Source organism: Corvus brachyrhynchos, unplaced genomic scaffold (genome assembly GCF_000691975.1).
Source record: "Corvus brachyrhynchos isolate BGI_N302 unplaced genomic scaffold, ASM69197v1 scaffold18, whole genome shotgun sequence".
NCBI lineage: Eukaryota > Metazoa > Chordata > Aves > Passeriformes > Corvidae > Corvus > Corvus brachyrhynchos.
In genome coordinates this window covers 5061450-5076787 of record NW_008246064.1, presented here as the reverse complement: position 1 = coordinate 5076787, position 15338 = coordinate 5061450, and the positions used below count along the sequence as shown (strand labels likewise).

The window sequence follows — 15338 nt, the reverse complement described above, 5'->3', positions numbered from 1 at the left end:
TTCCCTACATACTTGCTTGGACATGTAACACATTGCAACAAAGTGTAAGGGACCGTTGAGGAATGAGCACTGCTGTAGGAGGGAGCAAGCCTGCTGCTAAATATCAGGGAATAAGGCACACGCTCTCTTCTTGCTTTCCTTACAGAAAATATGATTGAAAATATGATCTAGATAGCATTAAGACTCTTGGCTTGTGTTCAGAAGGCTCACTGCTGCCGACCTAGCAAGGGCCTGCAAGTACTCTTGTGAGTTTGACTGATTGCTTTGAAATCTGAAAAAAATAAAAGGAAGCCATGTGGCTTTCTTTCTAAATGACTGCTCTCAGATTTCTTCTGGCTTGCAGAGGAATACCTTTGATAAACCTCAAGAAGATTGGGCAATGCAGAAGGAAGGGAAACAAGCATCTCCCAGCTGGCTTGTGCTCTTGGGTGTTACAGACCATCATGTGAAGCTCCTCTTTTACAGCAGAAATAGTTCTTGCTACAAAACCTTGCCTTAGGCTGTCAAACATATTTCCTTGTATGCTAATAAAAAAATAGATCAGGAGAAGCTGTAGCAATGAGACAGAGTGCCAAAGATGTTAAAAAAGAGTTTGTGTTGTCCTGAAAAGCTGATCTACTCTTTGGTTTGTCATAAAGGGTTCTGCAATGTTTGAGGCTCCTTATCACATTACCAAAAGAAGTGTCATTGAGGTCCTCTGACTTTCACTCTTACAGGATTGTAACCTTTAGCCTGTCCTCCAGAAAGCTCAGAGAGCATGTTGAGAGAGGAGTGCCACCACTCTGTGTTGCAAATCAAGCACGAATGTCATGAGCAAGTGCAGGAATTGAGCTCTTTGCAGGGATTGAGGAAGAGTTTTTTCTCTAAGCAACAGAAAATAATTTTTTAGTCCTCTTACTGTAATGCTGACATCACGAGGAAATCACTACAAAAACATATAAAACTACAGCTCAAAGTAGATGTTTATATAATTCCTCACAATTAAAAGTCTAATAGTAGAATTATGTTGCATCTGAGTGAAACAAAACTACTCATTGTATTGCTGTCTCCAGAGATTTAGAAACAGAATTCTTTATTGACCCAGATGTATCATTTTTATAGTCATTAAACTAATTCACCAAACTACAAAGCAATGATCAGCAAAACAGCAACTACACAGCCATAATTAGTACCTGGGGGGGGTATCTTAATTAACCATAGAAAGTTGCTAATGATGTGGCCTGAGATGAATGATGAGCTAGTGATGGGTTCTGAGATAGTGTTCGATCTTGTGAGAAGATCTTTGTCGAAGAGGGATGCTGTAATCCTCTTTGCTGCCCAATTAACCCCCATCGGCTCCAGGAAGTTGTTCAGTCCCGCTCTGTGCTCTGAGGATGAATAGATTATCTGCACTATGGAAATGCCACTGTCTCTATTTTTTGCGTCTTGGTATTGTGAATCAAAGAAGATCAAGGTCCCAACATGCAGGTTAAGTCAAGTGCATCTTTTGGTATGAAAACTTAATCTCTGTGCAATGTAGTAAGTTGAGTGTGCAGCCAGACTTACCTAAATTGACATGACTGACAACATTTCATTATGAAATTTGTTGAATGCTTTTTGTGACAAAGCCTAAAGTAGTTTGTTCTGTGGGCAAGACTGGTAGACCTAAGGAGAGTCTGAGACTAGGTAAGTCTAGTTACTAAGTTAGTCTAGAGACTAGCTTAGGTAAGGTGCTAGGCTTGTGGTAGGAGTAGATGAGATGCTGCCAGCTGTTAAATGTTTGATTATGCAAACTACATAATCAGGCATTTTAATAGCAAAAGATAGGTTAGAGGAGCTCTGCATCTACGCTGCCAACAGAATTGCAGCTCTTCAGTAGTTGTTGTTCTTAAGCAGGACAAACTGTTTACTGATGGCTTGTGTGGGCAGTTTCAAGGATTGAGAAACCCTTCCTGTTGAGATAAGCTGTGCTGTGCTGCCCGTGGCTGTCAGCGTGGCCGTGCCACGTCCGAGGGCAGCTGTGCAGCCCCGCTTGCACAATGCCCTGCTTGTGGAGCTGTTGTTTGACTTGCTTGCTGCCCGGTTGCATCATTTTTGTCTCCTGGGTTTGGGCGGAAGTGGGCTGCCGATGAGAGTTTAATCTGGGCTTTCCCCCTGCCTGTTGCGAGGAGAACGGGGTGGGGTGGGGACAGCAGGCAGGTGGTGGTGCTCAGAAGAGGGGCATGACCTCTTTGGGGAGGCCAGCTGTCCCCGAGCCCACCCAGGCTCAGTTACTCATCTGCTTGGTAAACTGCCTGGTGTTGTAAAGCTTGAATTTTAAGTCTAGATTATAAATACCACAGCTCTTGTCCAAGTAGTAAAAGGACAAGTAAAACACAATTTGGCAATTGTTTTGCCTTGACAATTGCAACGGCATTTGAAACTGATGTGCTATGATTGCGCTAGTCAGTGTTTATGGGATGTTCTGCTTTATGGTGTAAGTGGTCTAGTGTACGAACAGAAACATGACAGCTTTAGTTTTTGAACTGGCTTTCTGTCTGAAAATCTGCTCCTTTTCTGTTTTGACAGCAGAAAACTCTTTTCTTTGCCACTCTCACATAATACCATAAATAATGAATTGTGTATGCAAATACACTTTGGTTACTTGTGGACAACTTGAATTGAGTTTTCAGCCACCTGGGACTTGTATTCTAAACACCCATGAAACCCATTTCTCACAGCCTATCCCTTCTGCCCCATTCCTTCAGGGAGAGGGAGAGTCAATAAACGTGGAGGATTTTGCTTACAACTCTGCCATGGAGTATCTGGTGCTTTGAGTTACTGTAGCAAGGCTCTGCACCCAGCTTCCAGCCTTGCTTCTGCTCGTGTCACTTCTCCTTTTGGTCTCAGTGGATGTTTGTTTTCCTAACACTCGAATACAGTGGATATGTCAAATGTACCAGCATGGAGGATGCTACAAAGGAGAAGCTTAGCAAACTGCAAAAACGTGTGGCTGTGTTCCAAACGAGGGCACATTAGAGCTGAGCCTCTTTGAGGTGTACACCCTTGAGTAATCAGCTAATCAAGCCTTTGCTGCTGGTGTCAGACTCTCATGCTGTTGAGGCTTCAGTGTGCCCGTGGTGCCTGCGCATCCAGACAGCTGTGTCTTCCCTGCTGTGCTCTGAGATGGAGTTGGCACACCGGCAGGGCAGGTGCGGTTGTGTGTGCTCCCTTGGCCTCACGGACATTGTGTTTGTGTTGCAATCCTTGCTGAAAGCCTTGTCTGATCATTCTGGGGCAAGAGCAGATAGGAGCTAAATTGTCAACTTGATTTTCCGCTCTGTCCATGAGCATAGGTCAAAGGCCTGGAATAAAACCTGTGGGACAAAGTTCAAGCCAAGCTGTTGTTTACGTGGTTCTGCCTGCTGCTTGCTCATGGGCTGCGACACTGTGGCAGGGTGTTAATGACTCAGGGTTTCCATTTCTCATGACTGTGGAAGCCTTGGTTTAGTGGGATACAGTTGCCTGCAGTTACCCCGAGGGGATAGGTGCTGAATCCCAGGCTGGAGAGCTTCCCTGTGGCTCATGGAAGAGAGCAAGCTTCCTCTTGTGATCATGAACACATCATTGCTGGAAGGCTTGTTATAAAGCTTGGAGGAATTTAGGAGGAGAGTGTTGGAACACTGGTTTTGTCTGTTTCCTCCTCTTTCACTGTTAGGAGGAAAGCAGTAATTAATACAGCTGGGTGTGAAATGCAGCATTTTCTGTTGGCTCCGACTTCTTTCTGCTATTCAGTTTCTAGGCTTCGCACAGACAGACGGCAGCAGTCAAGTCTTTCAGTTAGTTCAAGCTCCTTCTTAGGAGGAAAAGAGTTCAGTGATGATCTTTACTGAACTTATCTCTCTTATCCTGAAGATCTATCAGCCTAATATAGGAGTAGTTAGCCTTTTTTTTTTAAATGGAGTGCTTAATGTGGTGGTATTGGCAAAGAATCTGGGAGCATGAACTCTGGGTAGCAACTTCATAAGTTTATAGCTAAAGAAGAAATAACTTGAAAGTTCACTCACTTTTGAAAGGGTGTCCAAAATACACAGTTTCAGAAAGTTGCTGAGATGCACAGTTTCAATCCTTAATCTGACCTTATTAGGATGATTTGGGTGATGTGTATGTGTGTGCCTTGCTGGAGCAATGGTGTAAAGTGAAATGTCCTCTGTCAAGTCATGCACATGAGCATGACACCCTCAGTTGTGGTGTTAGATAAGACTGGAAAATTGTATCTTAAGAATTTGATTTTAGAAAAAGCAACTCAATAAAATCTTGGTGATGGTTGATTTTTGTGGTGTTTGTCTGGAATTTTTTTTAGCGTTGTTCCTTGAATAAACTGCCATGATTGATGGGAGACAGCAAAGGGCTAAGCATGGCAGAGAATGAAATGGAAGACTGTTTTTTTAACATCTCCTGAAGGAATGCTTAGGAAAAAACTTTTCCTGTGTACTGGAAGTGGGCAATTTTTACCCAAAGCATTTTATTCTTGAAAACAATTATAGTGTTATTTCTACCACAACGTTGGTTACTTAAGAGGTCATTGAGAGGTTTCAACTGAGTTGGATGGTCTTGAGTCAAAATTTTGACTTGGGGTTGTATTTTGTTTGTGCTTCTTGATGATGAAAAGGGTATAAAGGAGCATGAAGAATATGCTTGTTTCCAAAAGCAGCTAATGCACTTGGCAATCTTTGTAAGAGTGTATTTGTCCAGTAAACATAATGTAATAGGATCTAGGAGATTCCCAAATGTAGATGTGCTGTAATGGAAATTGTGTTAATGCTTCAGTAATGCTTTGAGAAGTCTTCAGTTGCAAAGCTTTACAGGTGCTTTTTATGGTCAATGTATGTGATTCACCATCTTGCAAAATCTGTCAAGACTAAATGAGTTTTCATTTTTTCAATCTGCTACTAAGTTCAGTGCTTTGCATTACTCTTTAACTGAAATGGGGAACATTGTCTGGTAAAGTAGCAGTTAAATTGCTTTAAAAAAAAAAAACCAATTATGCCCCCTCAGTCACTGCTTAAAATACAGCATCCACTGGCCTGTTGTGGTGTGGCAGTAGGAGGATTAATAGGAGAGTATATTTGTCTCAGGAATTTTGAGATCATCCTTTTGTCATGGGAAATATGTCCAGTCTCCAAGTAAAACCAAATTTGGCTAATGCTATCCAAGTTTTCGCTGTGATTACTGAAAATTATTTTGAATTTTACTTGCTTCTTGACAGAAAAACGTTCCAAGTATAGCAGTTTGTTAAATTTAGTTCTATGAGGATTGTGTGCTGCTGCTTTTAGATTTGTTTTAAACTGGAGGAGTCATTTAAATTATGCCCTGTTAAAACAAAAGCAGAACACATGCCGAGTAGCTTTTGCACTGCTTTTTATATGTTCAGGAGACCCAGTTACTAGAAATAGGCGCTTAAATTAAAAATAGGTCAGTTGTCATGTATAGATAGTTTAAATGAACCACACAGAGCTCATATTGGCTAGATAGAAAATTGGTGTATCCGCTAGTAAGCACTGAAGTGATAATAACCTGAAGACTTTGTTTCATTCCAGATTTTTCTTTCATTTGCTTTACAGGAAAATCTTCACTGACGATTCAGTTTGTGGAAGGACAGTTTGTTGATTCATATGATCCAACCATAGAGAACAGTAAGTAAATAACTGCCAAGCTGCTCTTCTGTATCAAACTAACTTGTATCAGAAGCCATTGGGGTTATACATATTTCTTATGTGGGTATTTACATATTAACATTAAAGCCCATTAATTACCACAGAAGTTTTATTATTCTTTTAAACCAGTGCTTACATTGTTGTAGCATGGAAATCACTGTCTGCATATTTCTCCAACGGCTGGGCTTTTAGCACTAAATGAAGGGACACCTAATGAATGTGGCTAAAATGCCTCTCCGTGTATTTTATGTATGTTGTTGAACATCTGCTTTCCCTAATATACTTGGGGCACTTTAAATTCCTTACATCACACTGTATGAAAATGTGCCACTAAATACAGGTATTCCAAAGTCTCACATAGGATCAGTGTATCCAGATGAACAGAAAGCCAGCAGTACCCATCAGGATTAAACGACTACCTTAGAAGGTAGATGTGCTGTAGTGATGATAACACGATAATCTTTTAAAAAACTCCTTTCCAGCAGCTTGATAACAAGGCTGGTACACAATCAGCCTGCTGCAAATACTGGGTATTTGACTTCTCAAGTGGTTTTTTTTCTCTTAGCAGTTTTTTTTAATAATTTTAGCACCTTTGTGAGTAGCTGGCATAGCAGGTGAGTAAAGACGCTAATGCTAAAAATGCTGCCAAGAGCAAAAAGTCACTTCAGAGGTTACCTGGCATTCATTACAATCCAGTCACCTCTTTCTGAGCTAGCAATGGCCATAAAGTACTTGAACAACTGCAGTGGTGGGCTGAGTAACTTGATCATATTGGCTTACTTTAGTCATGTGGCAAATAAAACTGGTTTCATTATCGTAGCCCTGGGGTTCTTGTATTTTAATGACTTCTGAAATGCAGTGGTGTAGCAGACATTTTTTAGTATTTTGAACATCTGCAGTAGGATGTTAAACCTGTGTGATACTCTGGAAGTCTGAATGAAGCAATCAGCAGAACAAGGTTTCTTTTGAATATATATGTGGTATAGAATTACAAATCAGTAGCTATTGGGATATTTTACTTGGGATTATTTTATTGCTTAGAACTAAAATTCAAATGCTACTTTTTGAGAAACTCTAAATTTGCTTTAGCAAGTCAGAGTGGATAATTTGGCCCTTGGCCTGAATGTTAGCTCTTATACAGATGTCATTAATACTAACACTTTCCATTGTCCCTTTTTACTTTGTTTGAATTATAAGTCAGGTATGTCTTGAATTAGAGCTGCTAGCAAAACACTGGGGATTAAGTTTCTATATTTTAAATTTTAATGCCAGTTGGGACAGGTTATTTTTTTACTATCTGTGCCATATAAATGCAAATTATTTAAAGTACTCTTTTAGTTTTATGCAGCTACATGGGGATGAATAAAAATCGAGAGACGTGGAGTCAAAGTCTCTACAAAATACTGAGTCTGTGTCTTCTTGTAGGATTTTGACACATTGGTACAATATTGTCTTGTTTCATACTTTACCTGGGTGTAGCTGCTGTCTGTAATTGTAGTTGTGTGTCTCACAACTTCAGCATTTCTGAACTATACAAAAATACACTGTAGATGAATTTTGCTCTAATTTGACTCTCGTAGTCTGCACTGTTTGCTTGATCTGAGTTCTAAGCATTGAGCATGTCCTGGCCATGAAGACTTGTTGGGAGGGGGCATCTTGAAAAGCCTTAACTTTTCCCTTGATTTCTTACTTGTTTGGAAAACAAACAACATTATTCATTTGGTGTAAGTCTTGTGATCTGTGATGTGGCTGGAGGAATTTGCTTCCTGAAAGGTAGAGAATTGAAGGGTCCTTCTGACATCAAAAAATGTTGCTGGGAAGTAAAGGTTGAAAAGATAGAAGTTAAGCCCTGAAGTTCAAAACAGTGGGAAATCTGTTCCATCTTTAAGCCCCAGAAAGCCTGATAGAGTTAATGTTTTAAAAAATGCTTCTGTGAGGAGCAGACAAGAGAACACATTCTAATTTAACACTAAAATTTAAAATTTATTGAACATTTTTTTAAGACAGATATGAAACTAGTTTTGTTGGGTTAGGTGTAAAATAATTCTTTTGACTTCAGAACGTCATATTTCAATTTTTTTTTCCTTAATATAAATCTTTGTTCAGTGAAGTCTTTGGACACTCCCAGCTGTGTTTCTGATTCTATGCAGGGTCATAAGACACAAAGTAAGTGATCAACTCTTACACTTTTCCTAGCTCGTGATTTCATATTTGGTGGACAATGTTGGCAAAAAGGGTTGAAAAGTCCAGGCTCTAATACTAGGGACAGTGTTGGAGAATGTTGCATTTTTCCAGGGCATTATAGCAGGTTGTAAAACCTGTTCCGTTTCTTCTGGTGGTTGGGTCTACACATGTAACAAAACTTGGAAATTAAAAGAATACATGGGAAAGGATAGTCTGGCCTAATTGTTGGTGGTAATTTATTACAGTATTCTACCAGCAGTGAAGAAAGGGTAGAAATCTGCAGTACTGCTGCTAATGCAATCTTTCTAATTTTTGTCTTTGAATAATAAAACTTGCACAAAATATTGACTTCAAGGCTAAATTGTATAGAAGGCAGTCTGTAGTCAAGCTCTTCCAGGAACAAGTTGTGTAGCTTATAAGCCTTGAGCAATAGGAGTAAGACCTAATATTGAAGAAATTTCAGGTTTTAAGTGTGAAAATCTCTGCCTTTGGAAGTGGTAAAAGGAAAATAAGGTGCATCAGATTTTGCTTGGTGTTTGTGAAGGTTAGCACAGTTTCACTGCTACATTTTCCTTTGATTATATTACAGTAGCACCAAAAAAGTTAATTTATTTCAGTAAGGAGCATGTTGGATTCCGTTGCTTCTACTAAACTTGTACGTCAGGAAGAGTAACTTGTATCCTTTTGTGGCAGCAGTGGAGATGAGAAATAATTGCTTTGGAAAAGAGATTTTCCCTGTCTGAATGTCCCAACAGGAGTGACATCTCAATGGGTGGCTAGTCTTGAGACAGCCGGCTTGAGAAACTAGTGGAACTACTACTTGCAGGAATGTTGGAAAGAGAAGAAAGAGCCTTGGAGAGCAGGAGCGTATGCAGGGAGTCTCTGTGGACACTGGGCTGGATGGGGCTCTCAGGCAGATCAGCTCATGTGAAGTAAGACCAGTGCAATTTAAAACTCAACAATTTTACAGGAATGAAAACTAGAATCTGAATTTGTAACTCAAATAGGTCAGAAGGAACAGGTAGTGAAGATGTGCATATAGCTCCACCCACCTCATCTTTGCAGGGATGTCTTGTGTTGCAGGTAAGATGACTTGACTGCCCAAGTCACAAATGTGTCCCTCCAAGGCCTGCCCGGCTGCTTTTTCATTTTTGTTGCAGTTTTAGAGGGCCTTCTAGCACTGTTCCCCAGCTCTGTGGTCTTCCTTTCTCCTGTAAACAGCCTCACTCGCTCCCTAAGGAAAGGAACATCTTTCCCCATGGGCTTCCTACCTCCATCCCGTGTTTTTTAATACAAATGTGAGTAGAAGCATATTAGAAAGGGGCAGGGGGCTGAAGGACCCTTACTAGTTGTGGAGGGGGCACCTATAGGTTTAGATGAGTCTGACAGAAAATTTTCAAGGCTAAATTTCTACACATGCCTTGGCAACGGCACTGGAAAGGTGAACTGTACTTCTCCTCAGGAGCTGCTGGTGAGCAGCTTTCTAAGGGGTGCAAGTGAGGCTTCTGAGGAAAACTAAAAATAGCTCTGTTGCATCACACATCTCAGTGTTGTGAAAGATGTCCTTGTAGATTTGTGGCAGGCATTGACTTAGGAATGCAGATGAGTAGAAAAGGATGCAGGAGGTGGTAACCAAGGAACCCTCGCCAGGTAGTTGTATTTAGCTACCAGCCAGCGATGATGTTATGGCAATGATGTTACAGTACTCTTACACTTTTCCTCACTATCACTGTTTTATCTAAAGGCCTGCATTTCTTTGCCTGTTACTGTTTGGGTTTTTTAATCATAATGGCTTGTTTCCACAGCAGCTGTCATTTGAGTTGCATATGCAAATCATTTCATTCATGCTGGTCTAATTGCAATGTACTTGATCTTCATGTACCAATGATCACTGGAGTTGTGTTGCAAGGTGTGAGAATGTCCTGTTCCAAAATCTGTGTTCCAGTTGATGAGCAGTGTTTTGCAGATGCTCACATTACGATTTAGAGGTGCAGAGATTGGTCAGGTCTGCTGAAATGTGTTCTTGGCCCACCAGGAAGAGCCAAGTTGTGCAGGGATCGTATTGTTGTTTGTCTTACGCACAGGCACAGCAGAAGTCCCAGGATGATAGGTGATGGAATTGGAAGTGAACATTTCCCTGGATCAAGGGGACCAGTTTTTTCACAAAACTAAATTCTTAACCAGGAATGTTTTTAAAAAGCTTCAGCAAAGAAATGGGAGTCATTAGTTGTGACTTCATCAAAGCAGATTTGTCCTCACCCAGTGGGCTGCGCTTAGTGCTGCAAGATACTGCACTAACAGCTCTCCTCACCAGGCTGTGGTGACTCCTCCACTGTTTCCCTTCTCCTGTCTCTATCACATTCTGCTTCCAGTAATGATGATGATGTTGTTGTTGCTGTGTCTCTTTTAGGCTTCTAGAATAGTCTGAAAAAGCTTCTGTCTGTCCCTTTTTAAATATTAATTTCATGATGTTCTTGAAGCTACTTTGACTGCAGAGTGCTTTGATGTGTATGTGAAGTGTCAAGAGACTGGAGAGGCTGTTACTTCCATGCACCTGTTAATGCAGGGTGTCTCCAGAGGAGTCTGTTTTCCCTCTAACTCCAAGCAGTGAGATTGTATATAGCAACGCTGCCTGCAAACATCTGTTCAAACAAACAGTTTGTCCCCATCATAGCATTCATCCAAGGCAAAAAGCCATTGTGGATCCATGTTTCATAACCTAAAACTTTTGTGCAGCAATAACAACGGCGTCCAGACTGATTTGAGGGGAGCACATGTGCTAAAGCAGCTTTCTTAGGGGACAGCCAGGGTAAGGCAGTTAGTTGCTGTCTTTGAGGCTCCATTTCAAATGTCATTTGCTGATTTTGTAATGGAAACTGTAGGTATACTTTTCACTGTTGATTTAGACCCTGTTAGCTTGGCTTTGCTGTTTGAATTGCTCCCTTTTTTTGAGGATTGGATTTATGAGGTGGGTTGAAACCTCCAGTTTCAGCTATTTCAGCCCACTTACTCAAGATAATGCTCGCATTGTGGGGACTTGCCAGGGCAACGAGCTTTGGCTGAGAGGAGGAGAGTTAGCCAACTCCAGCTACTTCAGGCATGGGCAGGAACTGCACGGCAGGGTCAGGAACGTTCAGCTGTGCAGCTTTGGGAAGCTGTTGGACAACTTAGCTCACCTAAGTGACCTGTTCATCTGACTCTGTTTCCCTGCTCATCACTGCAGTGACAGATGAGGTTTCTGGGGACTGTTGGTACTTGGGGAAACCACCCCAACCAGAGGATAACACAGACTTTGCTCAGTGTATCAGTACTGTCCGGCAATGGTGTCTGGAGTGTGTCTTGAAGGCCAGATCAGACCTCCAGATCCAGGTTTGTGTGCTCTAGTTGGGACATTATTCCTGCAAGAGCTGTGACACTGTTTGCTTTTGCAGTTGCATAACACAAACACTGAGTAAGATTCCTCGGCTCACAGCGCGTTGGCATTTCATGAATCTGAGGAAGAGCAGCAATTCTCATCACTTTTAGGGACTGAATGTACTTCGTGACTGGGGACTGCCTAGGCTGGTAGCTACAGCAAGTGTGAAAGCAGCACGGTGAACTTTTAGCTAATTGTCATTATTTAGGCTTAATATAATCATAAGTTCTGTGTGTTTTAGCCCCCAAAGATTTTTCCTTTTTTCAATCCAGATCACTTACTTCATAGTATTTACATTTAGGAAATTGATCTTGCTAAACTGCTTGGAAACCAAGGAAAATATCCTGTAATAAGTTCAAACTTAGCTTTGATGCCAGTTGAATTTAAGTGGCTTGTGTTACCACAAATTACAGTTGTCTGTAAGTCTCATAGAAATGCATGCAAACCCCCTTTTTATTCCTTTTATTCCCTCTTTCCTTTTAAGAGAGCAGAGAAGCTGCTGCATCCAAATGTGAGAATCATCTGAAATTTGAAGTCTTAAATTAAATTTCTGAGTTTTGCTATCTGCAATAGACTAGTTAAAAGTACAGCACCTGATCAGCCTTTATTGCTACTTAAAAACCTGTAACTGGAATTCTTTTTCTCTCATGCCTTGGCTGATGATAGCACAGATGAGTGACTTTTGATCCCTTCCTTATGTGTAATTCTGACCTGTTTATGTATTTCGTTTTTGTTCTAGCTTTTACAAAACTGATCACAGTAAATGGCCAAGAATATCATCTTCAGCTGGTTGACACTGCTGGCCAGGTAAGTTATCTTTCTTTGAGTCTTTCTTCCAAGTGAAGACAACAGATACTCATACTCTGTTGAGCTTAGTTGGTAGTGACTGTGCATTCAAAGGTGCAAGTTAACTTAAAAATGATCCTGACTTGTTGTTTAGTCACTAAAGAACTTTTTCTGTAGTATTTATTTAAAGGTTTTGGTTTGTGTTTTGTTACTGTTTTTTTTTTTTTCCCCCTATCTATTGAATTAGTGCCTAAAAAAGGGAAGAGGGAACTGCCTTAACACTGATGTCCCAAAAGTTCATCAGTGGCTTGTGTGATATTTACAGAGTAAATCAGCAGTCTTGCTTTAGATAAAAAATGGCACTTTGATAAACCCTGGGGAAATTTTTCATGGCTTTTTCCTATTCGTGTGCTCCAGCTACACCAGCATGACTTGTATCCATGAAGCAGTCATGGGCAGCAGACAGATTCATGTAGGTGGTACTTACTGAGTTACCAATAAACTGCTGCAGTTTGTCTGCATTTTAATATGATGGTTCACATGTGTGTCTGAGCTCCACGTCATGACAGGGAGCAAGGAGGAGACAGGGAGCACGTGTCCTGCAGCATGCTGGGGAGCTTTGGGAAGTTCAGGTGTTCATTATTTACAGGTACAGGTGTTCATTACATGGTGCTGCTTGGCTGAACCTATGTACAGGAGTGCTGCATCTTTTGAGAGACTCTATATTAGGGAAAATGACCATCAGGGACCACTAAATCTCCGTATTTTTATCCTAAAGTTTTTTTTTTGTGCTTACATGCCCTTGCCTTCGTGATCTCATACTATGCCTCTGGATTTTTCCAAACTATGAGTAGTGCTAAACAATGTTAGTGTTGTAAAATATTCTGCTAGTACTTGAGGCTTTAAAGCTGCAGGACGCCTGCTCATAGCTGGGAGACTATTCAGAAGGGTTGTAACCTTCTAGGTATGTTTGATTGCTTTCTTGGAAGAGAGCTGTGTGATTGGGGAATTGCCATGCTGTGTTTATATGGTGTCAGCCCGTGGTGCTCATCAGCAACACATGTAATCACTCAGAGGTGTCTGAGCACAACACTGGCCGCACGTTCCGGGGCAGGATTGCTGGATGGGGAATGCTCTGCAGAGGAGAGGGAGGGTGAGAGAGGGCCAGGCTGAGGAGTGTGAGCAGCAGAACGAGCTCCATAGGTGTCACTCTGTGCCATTGAGTGCACTTGCATTACAGCTCCAATTGTGTAGCATAGTGATAAAAGAAGAATTCCTCTCTGGGGAGGAAATTGCCTTCTGGGAAGGCAGCATGACTCACCACTAACATACCTCTATTGCTGAGGATTAATTTAATGTTACACAGTATTGTGGAACCTAAATAGCTTATTTGCCAGCCTGTGGTTATTTTCAGATTTAATTCTTCACGGAACGATTTTAACTTTGATTTCTGGCTCACAGGGTTAGAGGGGAGAGATGATGTTGGGTTATGGAAGGTGTGGCTTGGACAGATTTCTTTCTCAAGTCTGTCTTGCTTAATGGCCCATAGGGAGTCCTCACGTGTATACAGCGCAGCAAGAATTGTATTGTAGACACTTTTGAAAACCTGGCTTTGGCTTGAAAAGTTGTAGCAACGTTATTTTATCACTTGAAAAATTTCTTTATTTGACCCGTAAGTTCCAGGGAGCATAGCAGCTTTTCTTCTTCTTGTAACAAGCTAAAAATAAAGTCATGAGTTGGGAACAGTTGAGATTATGGCACTTATTTTTCTTGGTATTCCTCTTCTGTCCTGTGCCTCTGTACTTTCCTGGTTATTTACTGAGCTTTGTGCAGTTTAGTTCAACAGGGGTCTTGATACAGGGTCACAGAAGAGGAGTGTAAAAGGAAATCTTACCTAACACCAAATTCAGCTGGGGCAGTCCTGGGAAATTCCGGGTAAAGTCAAGCCACTACAGAGTTGCACTTTCACCTGTTTTACACAGACTTAGCTCAGATCCCTTCTGTATTGACTTTGGGATTTCACATCCAGCTGGAGTGGCACTTTGGCATTTCAGAGAAGATGGGGGGGGGCTGCCCTCACTGTGTAGCAATAAAGGCAAATGAGCGCAGCTTTTGCCAAGTGTTATTCTTTCAAACTTTTTTTGGCTGGATCTGTGAATTTTGATTTTATGAAGAGTTTTTCCTCTTCTGCCAGTGAGGGAAGTTTGATTCCTTTTGGCTGTCTAGATTTAAGCTGTGTGATTGCACTGCTCTACCTGTTCAGCCATGACAATAAACAGAGAGGTTATTTGATCTTCAGCTAAAATTACCATCCTCAAAAGCATTGGTTTAGCAATTTGAGAACTCATACATTAGGAAGTATGGCTCTTGTCAAAATGGAAATGTTTCCTGGGAATATCTGTTGGAAGAGGCTTTTAACATTGGATTCATAATATTTGTGTTGCATTACCTGCAATATGTCAATTTTGTTTGCCTATTTGGTCAGTCCCTTTTCTAGAGGGGTAATAAATTCAGTAATTAAGTTTCTGGTGGTTTTGTCTGGGTTTTTTTATTTATGCAAACACTTGTCATATAATGTAAACTTATAGTTGTCATAAAGCAACTAATAACTGTATTTTTTGCATCTCTAGCTGGTAAGCATTAGCTGGTAAGCCACAATTATTCGCTTCCTACCAGATTCCTTAGGTAATTTAGATGTGATCAGTGTCACTTGAAATTACAAACTGCTAGATCCTGTTGTCAGCTGTTGAAATTAAGATTTTGAAATGTATCACCAGCAAGATAAGAGGTGTAATTGCTAATTAGTGGTGGGACAGAGTGGATGTTTTGTACTAATACAAACAGATAATTAAGCAGGATAAGAGGATTGGGAAGAGCTTCAGCTCATCCGTAGTCTTAGAGGGAAGAAAACATAAAAGCTGTAGATTAAATTGTTGCATATCCAGACTGACTTCTAGCTTTCTCTTGGTTTGGTAAAGATGCCACATGTGACATCATGATGAAAAAATTCTGGAAGTGCTACCTATACAAAATGTCTTAGAGATATGACCAACTTACCTGATGGTGATCTGATGGCAGCAAGTTCTGAACTGTGGCACCCTTAATTTTAAATGCAATATTCCTTCCACAGGATGAATACTCCATATTTCCTCAGACGTACTCCATAGACATCAATGGCTACATTCTTGTTTATTCAGTCACATCAATAAAAAGGTAATAAAATCTGTTTGTGTTCTTTTCTTTAAATATTTCCTGGGTTTAGCTCCTGCCTCTGGTAT

At 40.8% G+C, this 15338-nt stretch overlaps 1 protein-coding gene across 2 annotated transcripts in view; it reads left to right on the top strand.

The window, feature by feature from the left end:
• The first annotated feature begins 1446 nt into the window (after positions 1 to 1446).
• RHEB (Ras homolog enriched in brain) overlaps positions 1447 to 15338 on the top strand; it is a 25036-nt gene continuing 11144 nt past the window's right edge. For both annotated transcript variants that reach the window (XM_017746770.1, XM_017746769.1), the window contains exons 1-4: positions 1447 to 1489; positions 5583 to 5654; positions 12014 to 12081; positions 15191 to 15273. In XM_017746770.1, the coding sequence (XP_017602259.1) occupies positions 1462 to 1489; positions 5583 to 5654; positions 12014 to 12081; positions 15191 to 15273 (251 nt within the window). In that variant the 5' untranslated portion in view covers positions 1447 to 1461. The remainder of the gene's footprint in view (positions 1490 to 5582; positions 5655 to 12013; positions 12082 to 15190; positions 15274 to 15338) is intronic.